Source organism: Lepidochelys olivacea (assembly GCF_965140295.1).
Source record: "Lepidochelys olivacea isolate rLepOli2 genome assembly, chromosome: 8".
Taxonomy (NCBI): domain Eukaryota; kingdom Metazoa; phylum Chordata; order Testudines; family Cheloniidae; genus Lepidochelys; species Lepidochelys olivacea.
In genome coordinates, this window is record NC_140418.1 from 101,576,900 (window position 1) to 101,598,322 (window position 21,423).

The window sequence follows — 21,423 nt, forward strand, 5'->3', positions numbered from 1 at the left end:
ACTTCTGCGCTGCTGCTGCCGGCGGCGCTGCCTTCAGAGCTGGGTGGCTGCAGAGCGGCGGCTGCTGGCCGGGAGCCCGGCTCTGAAGGCAAAGCCGCCGCCAGCAGCAGCGCAGAAGTCAGGATGGCCTGGTATGGTGCTGCCTTCAGAACTGGGCACCCGGCTAACAGCCACCACTCTCCGGCCGCCCAGCTCCAAAGCCGGCGCAGAAGTAAGAGTGACAGTACAGTGACCCTCCCCAAAAACAACCTTGGGATGCCCTTGCAACTCCCTTTTGGGTCAGGACCCCCAATTTGAGAAACACTGGTCTCTCCCATGAAGTCTGGATAGTGTAGGGTAAAAGCACACAAAAGACCAGATTTCACTGGGGGAGACCAGACTTCATAGTCCGTGACGTGTTTTTCATGGCCGTGAATTTGGTAGGGCCCTAGCCACATGCTATGGTTTATTGGGGTGGGGGGGCGGGAGGTGCAGAAGGCAGCCTTCAGATTGTCTTCCACAGTGTGTGTGTTGGGAGAGTCTTCCCCTGGTGTGAACTGAGCCTTTTAGGGCCAATTTATGCCACTCCAGCCCTGTTACCTACCATAAAGGAGCAAAAGAGAATTTAGGACTGAGGTTCATTAAACAGATTCATGGGGGAAGGGTGCATGTGTGGATGCAGGCTCCATCTGGGAAAGAGGCAGGGCTAGACCAGCAAGGGATGGTGAAGGTCAAGATTGGGTGTATTAAGTAGATGTGTCTGTCTTGGGGTGGATGAATGTGCCCATGGAGAAAAAGGAAGACTGGAATGGCAGAGGTGCTGAAAATCAGCAGTAAGGTACTGTGGTAAAGAAACTCATACTGCATTTGCCCCTATTAATCTTGTTGCTACTTGATGTCTTTCTTCTTAAATGTTCCTATTATGATCGTGCCCAGTAGCCCCCAGTCAGGATCAATGCCCACCACAGAAGGTGACCGTTTGGAGAAGCATAGTGTGAGTTAATTCAGCGTTCACGACAATATTGTCATGGACACTATTATTGTCACAAACACTGAATTAACTCACAATATGAATGAAAAGAGAAAAGAAAAGAAAACGTGATGAACATCGCTTACGATTATTTGGAGCGTGTCGAAAATTTTAGAATTTTCAATGTTTCGGGGGGAGCTGGTCTTGCAAACACTTTTGAGAATTTATTTTTAATGTTTTTTCACTATTTTTCCCAACATTTGACATTTTGAACAAAGAAGTGATTGTGCAAAATTTTGAAAATGTATTACCAAAATGTTTCTGCCTTTTCCCACCCTCTCTATTTGTGTTGGATTGGACTTAACACAACTGAATGTAAGAGGCAGCTGTATTAGAAAAAGGAATGTCTGCTCGGGGTAGTGCTGTCATGAGACTTCTGCTTCAGGGAACAGGTTTTGAGGTGCTTCATACTCCCTGAATTTGAAACGCAGAATCCCAGAGCAAAAGGAGAGATGCAGCATTTCACATTGGAACCATATGGAATCACAAACATTGCAAGGTTTTGACATTAAACCATAAATCCATAAGAACCTAGGATATAGGACTTGGGACTGGAAGGGACATCTTGAGCCCTCAAGTCCAATCTCCTGCTATTGTGACAATTCCATCATATAAACCCATTCATAAACTTACCGAACTCCACCTTCAAAGTAAGTAGGTTGTTTGCTGCTGCTGCTACTCCTATTAGAAGGCTGTTCTAGAACCTCACTCTGATAGATAGAGCCATTCTTCCAATTTCCATTCTTCCAATTATGCTCCATAATGATGAAATGATAGGACACAACATGTTAAGGAATGGAGTTTGCTGGCAGAAGAGTGTGCATGAGGTCACTGAGGGAGAGTGGATTGACACAATGGAGAGGTTAAAAAATCCAGAGGGCAATACGTGTTGACTGCTTACTAAAATAGCATGGTATCTTTCTAATGCACGAATCACTCAGCCTTGCAAATGTTAAGTTAGAGCTGTCTGAAAAAATACACAGTTTGGAGAAGCAGTGAAGAAGCCAGTAAATATTTGCTGCAACGGTGAATATACAGCACTTGATTTTGTATCTCAGCTGATTGCTTAATTCTTGTGAAGTTTAACTACAATAAACACTCGGGGTCGTGCCAAATGCATTGAAAATCAGCGTCAGAGAAAGCGAGGAATAGAGACTGCTGGCTGCTCTTTGCAAAGCAGCCTGAGGGCAACCTAACATTATACATAACATCTGATTCATGGCATGGAGAATGTAAAGAATTGAGACCTCCCGACACAGTTTACACTGGCCCTTTTTATGACTAATTGTGCGGAAAATAGCTCGGCTTGTTGTGCGCATGGAAACAGTTCAGGTTTCTGCTGTGTGTCAGCTAATGGCCTAGCAAGCCTTTCTTAGCGTGACTTCAAAGGGTCTGCCATGGAGGCCTTTTGTGCGGGAATTATCTCTTGCTCCTTTGTACCACTTTATCCCTCTAAGCCCCAGAACAACGAATCCTGAAGCGAACAGACAAAGTAATTTGTAGTAGATCTTCAAATCCAGATAAAGCACATAACATTTGCTTAGAAGCATTCTTCTTGCTCCTGTCACCAAAACAAGATAATATTTTTGCCTGTAAGAACCCGTGGGCTTATTTAACTTCTTAGGGCTGTGGCTTGATTCTGATGCTTAGAAACAATGTTGATGGTATTTCATGTCTAAGATGGCAAGGTAGATTTTTAATATCTAGGACTACATGGTTCTCCCTCTCAGAGGTGTTTGAAAAACATCCCTTCAAGTCCCACCCAGAATATTTTGCCCCAAATGAAAACGAAAATAATTTTCATTGTCATTTTCAGTGGAAAAATTGGACTTCTGGCAAAAAATTAAGAACAAAGGTTATTTTGTCTTTTAGTTTAAAAACTGCCAATTCCTCTCTACCCTGCCACATACACTCCCCCTCCCCTCCCCGCGCCCCCCCCAATCCCTGCACTGATTTTCAGTTTTGAGTCAATGAGTCAATTTTCAGTCAAAGAAAAATCCCAATTTTTTTGTTAGGAAAGCACACACGTGCCCTGAAAATTGCCATTTAGTCAAAACAGCAGTTTTCTATCAGAAAAACAAGGTGAAGTGGGAGGATTTTGACCAGCCCTAGGCACTGTGAAAACACATTCACTGAGAAATTCAGATCGTCCAACCCCAAAACACAGGCTCGTACCACTTGAGCTAAAGGGGTGAAATTCTGGCCCCAATGAAGTCAATGTTAAAACTCCTATTGACTTCATTTGGGAGTTACACAAAGAGATCCTTCTTACAAAGTAGTGAGTTTATTAAAGTAAACTGTGGCCAAACTTTGAGTTCACTGTATGTTTAGCATTAAAAATTAACCTCTAGCAGAAGTCATTGGTATCAAGTCTTCTTTAGGAAGCAGATGGACTGCCTTTACTCCCCATTCCTGTCCTGGATCTTGTCCTAATCTTCTACTGGTGAATCGAGTTCAGTAAAAAAGGGCAGAAGGTGACTCTAAATATGCATCAATCCAGGACCTGTTAGAAATGTAGAGTGGCAGAGTTTTTTAAGAGATGGCTCAAATTTTAATTTTATACAATACCTGTGACAGTACCCATTTATCATTTGAACAGTCTTGCCCTGTATTGTCATGAGCACCATACATACAGATATATTTATAGGCTTGGGAGAATTTTCTTTTCTTTTTTTTTTCTGTTTGTAATTTTGACAGAATATTGGGGTTTTTTTGTATTTTTTATTTACTTAAAACTTCACAGTTGTGCAAAATTATGGGCTTTAAGTATTTTTTGAATATTTATCTATTTTAAATTTTTACAGTTTCAGGAAATTATGGGAGTGTCAGATAATAATTATTTAATGACAGTAGGCGTTGAGATTAAAAAATGTTAAAGCTTTATAACCATTAAAACACAAGTTGTCAACATTGCATGTCAAAATATGCAAAGTAAATATCCTTATATCAAACTCTGATAAACTCTTAGGCTGTATTTTTCTTACTTTCCCTGTCTGTAGATTTTGATTATTATAGAGGGAAATATTTCTGTCAGTCTGTGTGTATACGGTGAAATTAACAGTTACTAACATTTATTGATAAAAATCAAATCCTTCCAAACCTAGAAATATAATACCCAGTGTTTTATGACCATGGTTTATTTGCAACAATGAAACTTATTTTAACTTAAATTGTTAGTGGAGATTTTGCAGTATTCATCTTTGTGCCTGATATTGGGATTACTGCATAAACCTCTATGTACCAGGTCTTTTATTTCTCCTTTTACCTGCTTTTCTCTGCATATTTACTAGGCATTCCCAGGGCAGTAGATATTCTGACCTTTTTAGCCCTAGCACTCATCAACTGTCACAATAAATCAGGATAATACTAAAGGGATTTTTCATCCAGGTTCAGGATAAATAGTGAGTAGCAGGTCAGAAGACCTGACATCCATCCGTCCATCTATCGAATCTATCTATCTAAACTATCTATCTATCAAATCTATCTATCTATTTCCACATGCACAAAGTTTTCAATAATTATAACTTCCTAAAGTTTTTACCTTTTAGGGAGATATTTTCCAGGCTTCTTCTCTAACACAAAGGGAATTAATTTGGAAAGCGTTAGCAAAAATGGTATTGCTATTTTTCAGTAGGTGGAGAGAGAATGAAATATACCCAAGCCATTATAAAAATGAAAATAATTTTACAAAATCTTTATTCTTTTCTTTTTAAACAGTTGTAGTGATAAAGTGGCAGGAAGTACAGGGAATTAGTTCACAATGCACTGAAATGCCTTTGAGTGTGCTGGTAAAATTGGCATTCATTTGGCCGACTGATCCATTGAAAATCATACACTGCTGTAAATAGTTAACAAAGAGAACACTAAGGTGTTAACAAAGATGTGCCACCAAGGAAGGTCACAGTGTGTGTGCAATTTTCATAGATTTTAAGGCCAGGAGGAACCATTGTGATCATCTAGTCTGACCTGCCTAACACAGGCCATAGAATTTCATTCAGTGCTTCCTGAATCAACCCTATGAATTCAGGTTGAGCTAGAACATGTCTTCAGATCCTCTGATTTATTCATGGAGAGATAATAAATTGGGCACAGCAGCTTGTATTCCAAAAAGGGGGGGAGGAATGAATGAATATTGCGAAGAGGAGAAGTAAAGTGAGCAGCAAGGCAAAACTGGTCAACATTCAAGTATCATTGCAAACAAGACACAGCAAAGTGGGAAGGATGCATTCATGGGAGAAGTTAAGGGGTTTCAGATTCTGCCATTTAGGCTAAATCAAATACGCAAATATTTAAGGTTAGATTGAAGAGGACTTGTATACTAGACTCCTCACTATGTTGCTTATTACAGTGTTTCACTGATAAAAGATTCAGTTTAGTTATAAATTAGGGCATGGTCCAAAAACACACTGATGTCAATGTAAAGACTCCAACTGATTTTAGTGGGCTTAGGGCTATGACCGAAGAGATGAGATGTCTGGCCTATTGCTTGTCTGTATATGCTGGTATTATTGATTGAATCTCTCTAGACTTTGCTCATCCAGGCAGGTACTTTTTGAAAATACCTGGGTACCCCAAGAGAGACAAACTTCTGACCCTACACAGTCTGCGTTAATAGGGTGTTTGTAGTTAGATTCTTATGCTGTCTGGCCAGTTTCTCACTTCAAAACCAGCTCTGCTGTTTCCACAGTGATCTTTCAGGGAAGGATTAGTTCCTTCAAGAGATAGACTGTTGGACATTGGAGTAAGTGGGCACCAACTCTTGTCTAGTGCAAACTATCTGCTTTGAAAAATATTGATCTCAAGAACAATCTTTGGCTCTGACACTAAGCAGGAACTTCTCTTATCCCCTCCAATTTCTGGGCAAATCTTAAGCACCCCTCCGATACCATTGGGATGTTTTCCTAATGAATAATTAAGGCAGAAGACTGGAGGGCTCAAGGCACAGTGATGGATTGCAGATCTTTTCACATTTACATGTCTGGTTTGACTCCTTCCAGACAAATAATGAATAGAATCCAAAAACTGTTGGGTGAAATGATTAATGGTCTCTGTCCACATCCTGGTCGACAGGTGTCTGCATGACAAAAATTGTTAATTAATACAAGTTATCCCCAACACTGTAGTATTTCAGTCCACGACAAATGCCGGAAGGCAGAAAACAAATGTGTCCAAATTTGGAATGCAGTGAGACCAAAACTGCCACCATCCCATACTTTCCTCAATCTAAATAACGTAAGTACTCAACAAAAGCCAACCAGATCCACAGGTGGCATCTTTGTTGGCAGTCTTAACAGAGAAGCCAAAGGATCAGAAGGCCAAAATATCTCTCACCCCTGAATGTATTGACAGGGCGTTGTTGGGAAGCTGGTAACGCTGCTGCCTGGTCATGATGAGGATAGATGTGGATTTAGGGTTGTTATTATGCTATTTTTTGCCAGGACTAAATTAATTAAGAGCTTTGAAGAATTATAATTGGGTTTCTTTTGGTATTATGATATAAAGGTCAAAGGTTAATAAGATTCAGGACACTTGTTCCTACAAATACAATTGTTGGCAACTTGTATTCCATGTCGAGAAAAACTAGGACATTGGAGTATGGACACGGAGACGTCTTTGTTCCCGATTCCACTTTCAGCCCTCTGTTCAACCAGTTGCAGGATCGGGCCTTTGTTTGCTCTGGCATTGTTTTAAAAAAATCCAGTTATGATCAAATCAAATCAATCGCTCACAAATGTCACATTGCTCTCCTCTCTGAGGGCGTGGAACACATTTTTGGGACTGCTTCTTTGGCTTTAGTTATAAGCAAGTTAGTCAGGGGGAAAATCAATTTTTTATGTTTCTGAAAAGGAGGCAGTGGAATCCTGGAACAAGTTAGGGCCTGCAAATGTGATTTGAATCTTTTAAAGAAAAGTCTTTTGGCTAAAAACTGTTTATGATGCTTGCGGGTTGCACTAAAGCCCTATAACCACATCACACTCACAACTGATACTAATTAGCATCCTTGTCGGCAGTTTAGGCAGGGAGACCGAGGCTTAAAAGAGACTGGAGACTGAATTACCCTTGAATCCTTAGGGTGCGTCTACACGCAAGTGGTTGCCCGCAGCAGCAAGTCTCAGAGCCTGGGTTAGAATCACAGAAGATTAGGGTTGGACGAGACCTCAGGAGGTCATCTAGTCCAACCCCCTGCTCAAAGCAGGCCCAACCCCAACTAAATCATCCCAGCCAAGGCTTTGTCAGGCCTGGCCTTAAAATCCTCTAAGGATGGAGATTCTACCACCTCCCTAGGTAACCCATTCCAGTGCTTCACCACCCTCCTAGTGAAATAGTGTTTTCCTAATATCCAACCTAGACCTCCCCCACTGCAACTGGAGACCATTGCTTCTTGTTCTGTCATTTGCCACCACTGAGAACAGCCTAACTCCATCCTCTTTGGAACCCCCCTCCAGGTAGTTGAAGGCTGCTATCAAATCCTCCCTCCTTCGTCTCTTCTGCAGACTAAATAACCCAAGTTCCCTCAGCCTCTTTGACAGACTGGGGCTTGCATTATGGTACTAAAAATAGATTAGGCAGCAGCTCAGGCTCTGAAGCCAGGGAGGGGGTGGGGCTTCAGAAAGAGGCTGCGAACAAGGCCCCGCGAGTGGGCTGAAGAGAAGGCCTGAAGGGTAGAAGAACATTTTTGTTTGCTTGGAACTTTTCAGTTTGGACTCTTGGTACCCCAAAAGGGATTACATGGGTTGTGACTTGGCTGGAGAGCTAAGCCACATCTCCCACACAGACCTGTATCTGGGAAGCTGAGAAGACCAACCTCAGAAAGGGAAACTAAGGCTGGGGTTGCCAGCCATAGTACACTCAGCCAATGGGGCAGTATGGGGTAAAGGCACCTTATGACAAATCCCAAAGGCTCGAAACCCCACGGACCAATGAAAAGAATCCAAAATTCATTCTCATGAATCTCTTGATTTTTAGCTGATCTCATGTTTTTTTTAAATACTTGAGGTTAGCAACCAATGCTGAAATTCACCGATGTGCAGAGAACCAGCATAAGATCCATCTATCCACTCTGAGTCCCACTTCAGCCAATTCTCCTAGAGAAAATACTATGCCCTAAACAATCACACAAGCCTAACCTATTCGCACAGACGTTAGGAACACTAGGTAACAAGGGATATAAACGTGGCCTGACTGCACTGTGGTATTTAGTAGAGTATTTGTGTCATAGCATCATAGAAGATTAGGGTTGGAAGAGACCTGAGGAGGTCATCTAGTCCTGCATTCCCCCCAGTCTTACTCCTGAATAGATGCTTAGTCTGAATACAGTTAGGATGACTAATAATACTTCTCTCACCGTTTGCAGGAACAATTGTAAAACCCGGGTGAGGGGATGATTTAGCGGGCGTGCATGAACCCGTGTTTAAAACGGCAGCTGTACAGAGCTAACACAACAAGCTGCAGGCTCCAAGTTGCCGTGGAAGAATTGGCCCTTGAGTTGCCGACCCATTTGATCAATCCCTGGCCCGCAGGGGGCAGCGTGTCAGGCTGTGAGTTGGCTCGTCTCCTTGCTACTGCCCAAAGTGGAGTAGTGGACCAGGCTGTGAGCAGCTGAGTCTCGTTCAGGATTCTGGGGCCCCAACCAGTTGCTTGCCATGACTTGTTGTCCTTGGAGCCAGCCCAGTCTTTGGTAACCTACTCCTCCAAGCTTGGGTCGAACGGAGGGAGTACCCTCAAGGAGCAGTTTGAGTGACGTGGCTATTTTTCTGTCCATGTTTTAGGTCACTTCCTGGGTAACAATACTGTGATTGATGTGCTGAGACAAGCAGGCTTTGAAGTGGAGCATACACCTGCTGGACAACCAATTGGAAAGTAAGCAGCTGCCTGCAGATCCTTTAACCTCTATCTCTCTCTCTCTCTTTCTGCGAGTGAGCAAGATTATTTTGGTGAGCGAAGAGGGTGAGTTATAAGTTCCCTATAAGTTACAGCTACCCGTTTCAAAGGAAGGCATCTGAAGCGTCAGCTAAGGGATATCAAAGGTGTGATACAGTGGCAGCAGGTAGCTCCCTGTCGGGGTAGATGATATAGATACTGCTTATTCACAACAGAGATGCTAGAACAGTTTGCAAAGTGGGGGTGCTGAGAGCCATTGAACTAACCTGTAAACTCTGTGTACCCTGAAAACGACTTCAAACCAGGGGGTGCGGCAGCATCACCAGCAACCCTGGTTCCAGCACCTAATGATTCAGACCAGATCAGATGCACCATGGTGAAGACCAGAGCAAGTCAATGTACTGAGAGGTGGTACCATTCTGCTGAGTTATTTTACTCATTAAGAAACGCCATTGTCCTTGTCAGCTTCTCCCCGGCAGCTTTCCCGCTGCCTCTTCCCCTCTCCCTGGGGGCAGTAGTCACCTCAACACTGCAGGGCTATGGTGCATTGTTGGAAAAGGAGCTGCCACTTTAGCTCCTGTTGATGCTTCTTTGTGCCAGGCCCCTTTTTCCTCCACAGGGATATCGATCTGCCCTTTCGTGCATCTGTGTCCCAGACAAAGCACACATCCTGAGAGGAGTGCTTTGGAGCAATCTTCTCCTCTCTGGTAGTATCCAAGGAAATGCATTATCTTTGCACTGCCATCCTCCCCTGTGCACCCTGGAGATAACATTGGCTGACATTGTTTCTTCCTAAGATTGTTAGCAATCCTGTGCTCAGAATAACTGCTAGTACCACAGTTCTGAGCAATCGCACGTGTGTTCCCCTCTATGGCACCCACGCTAGGCTCCTGGCTCCTCAGCCATCACCTCTCTTGGACAGAGACCCACATCTCACTCCCTTCTGACTAGGGTTTTTCCTGGCAGCGCAGTTCTCTGCCTACACCGTGCTATTCCCAGCAAGCTAGATGGCCTAAACTGGCCAGAGTCTGTGTTTTGCTTTCTCTCCAGCATAGGCAGGGTGACCACATGTCCCCATTTTATAGGGACAGTCCCAGTTTTGGGGTCTTTTTCTTATATAGGCTCCTATTACCCCCCACCCCCTGTCCCGATTTTTCACATTTGCTGTCTGGTCACCCTAAGCGTAGGTGCTGGAACTAGGGATGTGGGGGTGGGGGGGTGCTGCTGCATCCCCTGGCTTGAAGTGGTTTCCATCATATACAGGGTTTACAGTTTGATTCAATGTCCCTCAGCATCCCTACTATACAGATTGTTCCACCACCCCTGCTCTCCAGAGGCTGTGAACAACATCTTGGCCCACATCTATAAGTTTGTACACCACTCTGTATAAGCAAGAACATTTATTGTTAAGGTAAAAAATAATCAGAGGGAAAACATATTAAAAACAATAAAAGAACCTATGTGCATGCTAAAAGGCTTACCCGAAATCACCCCAACTCCAACCTCAGGCTCTGGTAGGTGTCAGTCCTTCAAAATCCACTGCTGGGTTTTCCCCGTGGGTTACAAGTTCATAACTGTCTCAGAACCAGCACCACCAGGGATAGTTCAGTCTTTACTTTATACAGCTTGGCCCTTTGATCTTGGCCTCTTGTAAGAGGTGACCAGCAGAAAATGGCCTGCTCCTCAGGGCATAGTTTCAATTTTGGATTTTTGCATACCCAGAGGTGCGGAATTTGCATTCACTTCTCTGGAGAAATTCCCAGGAAAACAACTTAATATCTTTTGTTCCAAAAGCCCATTCTTGCCTGGCACATAGTTCTATATAGTCCCTTGAGCTCCCAGCTCTCGCACTTATCACATCCGCCCCCCACACCCCAGAGGTTACATACAATCCCAGCCCACAAGAATACATAAACAATTCATTTAATACAATGGGCTCCAAAGATACTTAAACATAATTTAATAAGGTCTCCCAAGGATATTGCAGGAAATTGCCAGATCTGCCACATTTTCCTGTCCCTGGTGGAACTAACAGTGCCCAATGCAAATATGAGGTGAGTTTCAGTAACAGGATTAATTGCAGGACTAATGAATCTTGTCTGGTTGTGTTCTCTGTACAAAGACACTATCTAGATTGATATAGTCTTAATGTTTGAATCTTGTTTGCAAAACTCCTGCAGTCCTTCATATAGAATATGATAAAGCTTAATGGTGCATAAGTATCTCTGACACAAAGTTTATCCTAAATGCTTCACAGAGTTTATTCAGCCATAAAACTCCAGAGTTAAATAATATCAGACGGAGAAAGAAATTAAAAGGTACAAGAGGGAAGGAAGGGCATATGTTCAGATATAATTTGGAAATTCATTGGGGTAGAAAGATAGGAATCACTTGTAAATGAGAAGAGCTTGTGGAGTTAAGCTGAAAATAGAGCTAGTCAGAAAATGTTGATGAAAACTCAAACCACTAAAAGAGTTGGTTTTCATCAAAATGTTAATGGATAATTCTGACAGTTCATAAAAACAAAATTAAAACAAAAAGGCCCAACATTTTCAGGTTTGGGGCTTTCTGTTTGCCAACAAAAAAATCAAAGACCTTTTCTGCCAAAAAAAAAGAAGAAGTCATTTATTCGAAAACCAACTTTTCTGTTGAAAAATGTTTCGGTTGAAGATTTTTGAGCAGCTCTAGTTAAAACCATAACGTTCTTGGTCCTCCAGGTCCAGGTTGAGTTTTTTATGGGAGACTGAGTAAAATGTTATATTCTGTCTCCTAGAATCATGATGCCTGTGTTTCTCTGTTCCCATAAAAAAGAGTTGTAGAAAACTTGCATTCTATAGCGTAGCAAGCATGTGAAGGGAGAGATGGGAGTTCAGTGCTAGATATTTATATGTACATTACACAAACACCTGTCAGGAAGCATACTTAATCTTGCCTCTGCATGGGCAGATGGATTGCATGACATATTGAGATCCCTTCCAGCCCTCCATTTCTATGATTCTATGTGAGATGGATCGAGTTGGGAGGAGGGGTCTAGTAGTATACTACATTGAGGAACATGGCATAAATGCCTAGATGGACAGATCAGTCAGCCATGGGAGAGATCTTACTCCATGTCTTCACTCATGGTTTAAAAGAGGGCGTAAATGGCATGTTAATGAAATTTACAGATGATACTAATTTGCAAACATCACTCAGAACAGAGGAAATGTTAAAAAAACAACTTAGCAAGTTCAGAGACAGACAGAAAACAGCAAAGTGAGATTGGGTTTGGAGACATGGAACCTAATACACTGAAAGGAAAATAATTGAAACCACATGTACTGTCTACCTACAGGATTGCCTCTCTCCCCCTGCCATACTCCCACTGGTTCCCCTTTGTAAAAGCAAGGACGCTGCTGACAAGTGGGGACCACGGAGGGTGCTTCCCCCCTGGGTCTGGAATAGTCTGTATTTGGCTACCTCTGGGCACGCTGCAAAAGACAGGGGTTTTGGAGAGGGTTGAGGGTATGCTCCCAGAATGATGAAGGAGCAGAAAGGACTTATTTTTGGAGACAACCAAGAGGCTGAGTTCCTGTCTGATCGACTGTTTAATGGTGCTGAGTTTATGTTGTAATATTAATAGAGTGATAGGCGATCTAGAGCCTAGTATAGATGTCTTTATATTTTTTAACCATTTAAATCAAAATAAGTACCAATACACAGAAAGGGAGGGGAAGACCTGGAAAGCCCTGCTGATGAAAGAGGTACCTTGCAGTGGTAAGGGACAGCAAATTAAACATGAGTTTGGCTAGAATAAAAAGGTCCATACAGTTTTGAGTCTCATGCAGGGAGACATCACTTTCTGGAGCTTTCTTCATGATCTTTGTAGGACTGCGCATGAAATAATGGGTCTGAGTCTCCTCTCACTTATGCCAGCGTAGACCCGAAGTAACTTGCTGAGGTTAATGGCATTACAGGGGCATAAAAGAGAAGGGAACCAAGTCCACTGTGTTCTACTCTGGGTCACCACATTGGCAAAAGGCAGTTGAGAAACTGAAAGAAGCTCAGAGAAGATTGACTGGATTGTTTGGTTGTGGGCATGGGCAGAATGGATGTATTGATTTGCAAGAAAAAATTAAAAAGGCTAAATGTTTATAGCTTGACCAACTGTGGTCTTATAGATCTTATAGATCTGCTAACTGTGAGGGGGCATAATATTTGAATGGTGGGAACACTGATGGAGAGGCATAATTTAGGGTAGAACATGGGGGCTTACGTAGGTGTAAAGGGTTGAAATTAAGGAAAGGAAGGTTAGGCTAGACATTAAGAGAAGTTTCCTGACAGTGGGATATATTAGGCTGCAGGACAGTCTTTTTAGACAAAAGTCAGAAGACCCATCATTTGGAACTAGCTTTGACAAAACACTGGATGCTGTTCCATGGTATAGGGAACAATCCTACCTTGGCAGGGAGATGGACCAATAGGCCACGTTTGTCTATCTATTTGAGTTTCAGAAAGCATAAGAATATATTCAGATTCTCTCCAGAAATACCTACAGGATTTCATCATGTGTGTTAGAAGAAGTGCGAGACTCAAACAGCACAAAAGCAGAATCCAAAGAATAAAATCTGAAGTGTTCTACCTTGAAAGCTTAATTCTATACATTTGACCAAAAATAAAACCTAGCTAAGAAGAGCAGAGATGATCACCTTCCTGAATCCATGAAAGTGAAGGGCCAGGCTTTTGCATGGATCCATGGAGGAGGACCTGAGTAGACTTCTGACTTTGTGTGCTCTTGTGATAGGGACAACTGTGGTACCCAAGCTCTCCTGTGCATAAGGACTGTAGGACAAGCCATCCCAAAGGCCATGCTCCTCACCTGCTGGCAAGTCATGGAGGAGAGAGAATGCTGTACCTTTCTTTGGTTTGGCACAGTATCCAGGTATCAGCTGTGGCTTGCCTCTTGCTGCTTCCACTGGGATGAGAAGCCTATATAGAAAGATGCTGATTAATTTCTGCTGTATAGTCCCATGAGGTTAAGGACGGAAATAAAAGCACAGCTTATATTCTTCCATTCAGCAAGAACATATCATTAAATATAGCACCCAACAGAGTGGTTTGATGGAAAGGAGTACTACCGTGCATTTTGTTGGCCTATGAGACTGTATCCAGTACATAAAGCTTTGGCGCGCGGCTGAAGGATGGGGTAGAGTCTGAGAATTCTTGAACAATAGAGAATCATCATTGGCCGCAGGTGCTTCCTGAATTGATCTTTTAGTTCTGCTGTTTCAAATTAAATTTGCAGCAGCTGCGGCAACAGATCTGCTCAAGCCATTGGAATCTGTATGAGGCAAAATTTCCCCCCTCCCTGCTTTCTAAAGGAGTAGAGAGAGAGAGGGAAGATTGATTTGCTGTGGAATGTGCTCCCTTCCTCAATGAAAGAGGCACAAGACAAGAATGTTTGCTGTTATCTTGGGGCAAGGCTATGAGACCTATGTTTAGCCATTCATTGTCTGAAACCTCTATTTAGGGGCCATGATGAGATCCACAAGAGAAAAACAAAATCCAAACATTGTTCCAGCTCACCCAGCAAATATATTTTGAGGACATATGAGGACATTTTTTCGGGTTGAAAAAAATGGATCCAATTTCAAAAATATTTATTTCATCACAATCCACTCAAAGCACATTTTGATCTTGTTGATGGAGAGGACTAGTACTTAAGGGGAATGTTTTCAAATGTGCCTAACTCTCAGCTTGACCAAGGTAATTAGGCACATAAAGATATAGATAGGTACCTCATGGAATTTGCAAAATCCCTTGGCAGGCGAGGCATCTAACCTGCTTCATCACTTTTGTATATTCACTAGACACATATCTGCATTGTTAGCTGCCCAAATACCTTCGTAAATCTGGCCCTTAAGCACTTTTGGGTATGACACCCTAAACCAAAATGCAATGGCCTCCACTTTATTACTTCCTTAAGGGTTGTATTATATCAATCATGATGAAACCCATGGGATTCCTGCTGTCAATTTACCTTATTAAAAATCCCCTTCACTGCTGTGGTATGTCCCAGGTATGTTCCAGAATGCATGTGATTGGCATATAAGAGTAATAGGCATAATGCAGGCAAACACAGTTTGCCCCTGAATATACCTGCTGCAGGCTGAGCTGCTGAATGTACAGGGTAGAGCAAGCAGTCCACACCTGGGATGCATCTGAATGTCCCAAATCCAATTGATTTTAAAGAAATATGAATGGTGCACTGACTACAGAGAAGGTAACCTGGAGGTGCAGCAGCAAACAAATTAGCTCGATGGTTATTTTTATATGCTGCTGTTTTAGCTGTGAGCATGGGATCTGCTGCATCTAAGAATTGCTGTGTCAACAAGAAGAATAGATGCTGGGCATGAGAGAAAAAAATCTATGACCCTGAAGCTGCATAGAATATAGGCATTGCTCTTATTTCTAGGTATCTGCGTGGGTGTGAGCAGGAACGTTGCTAAGCATTCTGCTGCCCAGGGTGGAAAATGTTTTCCGTGCCACCCCCTCCCCCATCTCCTGAGAACTAAGCCAAAAAGAAATGAACAAAGAAAAATGGAGCCAGCCAATCAGTGAAGAAAAAAAAAATGGCTAAGCAGTACAGTGCACCCTGGAAGTTGACACCTAAGACAACCACTCTGTGCCCCAGCTCCTAAAACTGGCCCTGGGTGTCAAAGATCAGGCCCAGAGTTGGTATGGATAGCACTTTTCACATAGCTTAATTCTCTCTAATCAACAGTAGGCTTAAGGCCCAGATCCTCAAAGGGATTTAGATGCCTATCTCCCATTGAGGATCTGGGTCTAAGTCTTAGAAGAAACAATATGTTTAATTAATTGCAGAAATAAAGCCGTGTTTGTACTATACCACAGTCTGGTATTACAGATGAGAAGGATCAGCTTCAAAAAGATGAATAATGCTGGACACCTTCCCACTGGTTGGAAATCTCCCTTCTCACATGCCAATAGCCATCATTCTTCCCTGTGCTCTGAGCTATACGGATCCATCACACCCATCATTCAAAGTTCTTATCACACTTCCCAGAACAGCAAACTGCCAATTAACTGGCCATGATCCCAAACCAAAATTCCAGAAATGAACCCACCCACAAATTGGAGCCGTTCAGGTCTGAATGTGGCTATCAGCTTTGCAGCGAGCTTCAGTCCTTCTGGATCTGAACAGCTGCAAATGTTGGCGAAGCTTGGATCCACATCCAGATGTCAACTTTGCATCTCTGACCTGTCTCTGAAATGAACTTTGAAATGGCTTCTTTTGGCAGGTGGAAAAGAACAGGATGAGTTGGAAGGGATGGTCTATCAACAAAGAAGGCAAATTATGCAGAGGTCGATGTTTAAAGAAGATAGGGTAAGACAAAGAACATTGTGAAAGTAGATTGAGAGAAAGGGGGGAAAGGGAGATCTATAGAGTGAAATCTTGACTTCAGTTGGGGCCAGGATTTCACTCTCAGAGTGGAATGGTTGAAGTCAAATGAGGTAAAGTTTTGCTAGAAAAGAGAAGGATAGAGAAATAGCATGTAATGTAAAATGACACCTTTGTCTGGAGATGGGTGAACTGGTTCAGATCAAGTAAGAACTGGCATGAATCTTCACCTGAAACTTTAACCTACCCTGAACCAAATCTCTTCTGAGATGGGAAAAAAATTGGATATCTTTCCCCCACCCTGAATGGTTTCCAGGTGGCAGCCCTGGAACAGTCCCTGATTTCTACTGTGAACTTTTGGGATTTAATCCAAGCCTCTAGATCATCCTCCCTTCACTAGCTCCATCACAGCCTGGACAGAAGGGAATCAAAGCCATAATTCATTGTTTTTCACATGACAATATAATTTGCAATGGTTCCAAAGAGGAGGGGATGGGGATTAAATAGGGATCATGTCCATGTGTATGTGAATGTATTGCCTAACCTAAAGTTGGGGAATAGGATTGTTCAATGCTTCTGAAATGCAGTCATGGAAATATGGAGGAATTCCTACATGGCCCTAAAATATCATCCTTCGTGATTTTAACTCCCCTGTTTCCACAATTAGCTCGGGGGGCAGAGTCACTCAAGGTAAATATTTGGGGGGAGGAGGGTGAAATAGGGAAAGGTTTCAAAATCAGGGGTAGGGAAGCAGAGTTAACTTGTCAATGAAAACTTAAAGACCCTTTCACTTCATAGCAAGGCTTTAGTTATGGCCAGTGTCTATGTATGTTGTTTATGCCACCTGTCAGGTATCGGGCACCTTCTGAAAGAAAATATTAGTTTTGCCAGAAAAAAATTGAAATTATTCCCAGTTCTGCAGCTACCTCTGCTGCGGAGCCCGAGCTACCAGGCTCCCCCACTCCTAGGCTGTCTGTTGCATGGACTGCCTCAGAGCAGGGGCTCCTAGAGCTTCCAGGCTCCTAGTTCCTTGGCCAAGGGAGCCACGGCTCAGTTCCACAGAGCCACAGATTCAAAGTCCATTGAAGGCAGTAGAAAGACTCTGCTGAACTTCCATGTTCTTTGGATCTGGCCCATTATGGTTGTTTGGTGACCTACAGGAAATGGGTTGCTTTTCCTGGCATATCTCCCATGGGACCAGTCTCAACAGGACAGGAACCAGTGCCAGAACTGGCAATAATATGGTAGCTTTTTGTTGACGTCCTCATCAGAGAGGCTACAGAATGGATCAGAAAGGAGACAGAATGACCCTCTAGCCCTGGAGATATTGGACCAAATTTAGATGATGTAGCTGTGCCAGTTTACACCAGCAGAGAAATTGGCCCATTCTCACTCAAACAGGATTAGAAAGAAGATTGCCCTGTCAGTGATCATGTTGCACTTGTCCTTTGGACTGATTCATTCCCCGGTGATATCAATCTGGACTAAAGTGATGCTCCACTTTGTACCAGCTCAAGAGGTACAACGGTATAAAGTGGCATCATGTGGCTTGAAGGACTGTCCATTTATCTAGGGAAGCCTGCAGTCTGTCTGCAGTCACTCAGTCTACCCAGTGTCAATTTTCCCTACCTTCGTTATCACACTGTCGTGCAAAGAGGCCTCACACATTTGACCTGATAGCTTTTCTACTTCCAGAGCCATCTCTTTTAACAGTGGAGTTTGTGGGATGTGTTGTAATCATTAGAATGACTCGCTTGGTTGTCAGCAGAACTGTAGGTAATTCTGCATGATATGAAGAAGCAAGTATTTAATATGGATGATTTCCTTCAAACAAGGTGTAAGAAATAAGTTCCAAGGTCTTTTCTCCATATTATCCTTTTGGCCAACATTTCTGCAAGTAAAATTCGGTTCACAAGAATAGTTGCTGAAAAGGAAAATGCTGAGAATATTCACGTTTCCACACCTGACTACACTTACAAACACATTTTCACACCTATAGTAGTGCTGAGGTGTTCACATGGCCATCTTGAAAGTCCCAGGTGATTTGGAAGTCATCCAGAAACCAAACCATGTGATTTAGGTGACCAGTTGCACAGGGCTAGATTGTGAAGTACTTATGTTGTTGAGTACATTCACTTCAGTGGATCTACTTTTGGGAGTAAGTGCTCACCGGTACAAGTAAGCACTCCTCAAACTTGCCTGTAGCAGAACTAACAAATGACGAATAGCAACTACTTGAGGAACCAGTCAGCAAGTAATTTACAATATGTTTGCATATAGTACCCATTGAATGATTTTGATTAACAATGTTCATTCCTGATCATCTGAGAAGAGCTAAATTCATCCAGTAAATGGTTTGCTGCAACTAGGTTACCCAGCTCCACTCCTGATCTGTGTTAGAGAAGCATCCAGACTTGTTCATCCCTCTGTAAGCCAAACTAAGCTTCGTGGTTCACCCTTCACTACAGTTCATGCTACTTACAAGTGAGGATCACACCAATCTGTTTTCCATTTCCTGGAGATTAAATTCCTGTGTTTGACATCATTTTAGCTTAGTCAGAGCTTCCCAGGAAAACAACTCCTCCACTTTCTGTGTGTCAGGGCAGCCTCCTGTGTATCGATGCACATGGCAATACTTCATGTTTGCTGAACTACAGAGAGCACAAGTTCAGGTCTTTTCTTTCCCCCTGCAAACTTAATTAACATTAATCCATTTTGAAAGACACTGACTTTTTCCCCTTGCACTCCCTGATGTGCTACGTTGCAAGGAGAATGAGGAATGAGGATGTCTATAAGAAAAAAGTTGGCAAAAGCAATCAGGTAGATATGTCTGCGAAACACATGACTAACAGCCATCGATGGATCCAATATGGAGAGGTTCTTTCCAAGAGAGAGATTTTCCAGTGCAGTGTCCCAGTACAAAAATCCAACTTTAGGATTGGCACGTGCACATTTTCAGGGAAGGGACAGAGCAACAGATCAGGAAATCCTGATGAAAACTGAATTGTTCAGTTTAGGCCTTGTCCTGGAATGCTCATTGTTCATAATCCCACTGACTTCAGTTGCTCCGCTTGTGAGAGATGGACTACTCCTGAGGGAGTTCTGCACCAAAAAATTAAAAATTCTGCACCAAAAAACTAAAAATTCTGTGCACAATATTTTAAAGTTCTGTACAATTCTGCAAATTTTATTTGTCAATAAATAAATGTGGAGGCTCCAGCATGGGAGGGGGAAGCACAGGCCACTGGCTGCACAGAGGTGAGAGATCACCCTGAAGCCCGTACTCCCCCAGGACATGGGTTCGGCAGTGAAGCTGCACCTGACCTTTATGCAGTGCAAGGGCTGGGCCTGCCCCAGAAACACCCTGGTGCCCTGCCCCTCCACATCAGGAGCAGCAGGTGTGTGCAGGCAGGCTCAGCCCTGCAGGATCCAAGTGTGGGGAGATCCAGGTGTGGGTTGAGAGGACTCCATGTGGGGAAATCTGGGTGCAGGCAGCTCAGTGGGGGATTCAGGTGCATGGGGGATCTGGATGCACAAGGGCTCATTGGGAGGGTTCCAGGTGCAGGGGCAACAGGATTCTGCAGGGGGGTCCAGGTAAAGGTGATTGGGGCTCAGCAGGCGAGTCTGGGTGCAGAGGGTCTGGATGCAGGGAGTGAGGCTCGGTGAGTGGAGGTTCAGGTGTGGGGAGCTCAGGATTGGGGGGTTCTGGGTGTGGGAGGTGCGGCTCGGTAGGGGTGAGGATGCAGGGGGGTAGGACTTGGTAGCAGGGTATGAGGGGTTATCCAGATGCATGGGGGTGAGGCTCAGCAGGGTGGGCATTCGGATGTGGGGGGCTTGGTGTGGGGGTTCTGGGTGTGGTGGGGTGAGGCTCGGCAGAGGGGTCTGTCTGAGTATGGTGGGTCCAGATGCACAGGGGTTGGGCAGACAGGGTAGCAGATCCTCCAGAACCCCTGCACCCGCGGCTGAGGAGCGATAGGGTCAGGAAACGGGAGAGGTGGGGGGCGGAGCTTCCTGCAGCTGGGGGAGGTTTCTGGGGGTGGGTCTTACCTGTTCCTGTCCCTGCCCCCATCTGCTCCTTGCAGGGAAAGAGGATGTCCCATCCTTTCCTGCCCCCAACCCAGCCAGGACTAGCAGCTGAGCCCAACGCAGGGTAGGAGCCACACGCTGAGGCATCCCCAGTTTCCTTCCCCACACCCCCACACCCCCCCGGTGGTGATTTACCTCTCCACCGGCTGCTCCGGGCACCTGAAACAATACACCCATGCTGCTGGGAGGGGCAGGTAACTTCTTTTTCAGCTTCCCTTTGCTTCCCCGTGAGAAAGTCATTTTTCTGTGGGGAAGCAAAGAAATCTGTGGGGGACATGAATTCTGCATGTGTGCAGTGACACAGAATTCCCCCAAGAGTAAGACCCTTAGCCTGTATGACGGACACTGTAAAGCAGATCCTCAGCTGCTGTAAATTGTCACAGCTTCTTTGACTTCCTCTGTCCATCATTTGTAAAGCACCCCATCTCTGTAGGGTGTCATTTTCTAAAGCAGTGGCCCAACTTTGCTCCCATTGGAGTCAAAAGTAAAACTTCCATTGACTTTAGTGGGAAAAGAGTTAAGTTAATGCTGGATCCTTTTGAAGGTCCCAAACTAGCATATTTACACATAATTATGTATCAACTGTTTTACAGCCTCACCTCCATGCTGACCTACTGGGCCATAGTCTACAGTGATATCTATGTTCCCTCGCCCGTGCCAAATTAAAGAAAAAATATTAGGAAATCCTGCAGTTGACACACGTGTTGGAAAGTACTGAAGTTGCTTAACAGTCTTGCTACATTTAGGCTCCTCATTTTTGCATGTATTTGCAATCCCAGGACTGCATTGTTTTCACTCTGTATTTCCAAACCATTCTTCATTAGTTTAAATAGTAATAGGTAACTCTTGGCACTTCTAGGGCACTTTGTCCTAGAATCTGAAAGAGCTTTACAATTATTCATTAACAATGCCTCACTACATCCCCTCCCGCCCCCAGAGTAGGCAAACAAGTAGTATTATCCCCACTTTACAGGTGGGAAAACTGAGCATCTATGTGGCTTTTTAGCCTGAGATATTTAGTCACTTAAGGAGGCTTTGCAAATCT

At 43.6% G+C, this 21,423-nt stretch overlaps 1 protein-coding gene across 3 annotated transcripts in view; it reads left to right on the forward strand.

Moving 5' to 3' along the window:
- Nucleotides 1-21,423, forward strand: part of TRABD2B (TraB domain containing 2B) — a 420,914-nt gene that overhangs the window by 356,565 nt on the left and 42,926 nt on the right. For all 3 annotated transcript variants that reach the window (XM_084637376.1, XM_084637375.1, XM_084637374.1), the window contains one exon: nucleotides 8,779-8,869. In XM_084637376.1, coding sequence (XP_084493502.1) covers nucleotides 8,779-8,869 — 91 coding nt within the window. The remainder of the gene's footprint in view (nucleotides 1-8,778; nucleotides 8,870-21,423) is intronic.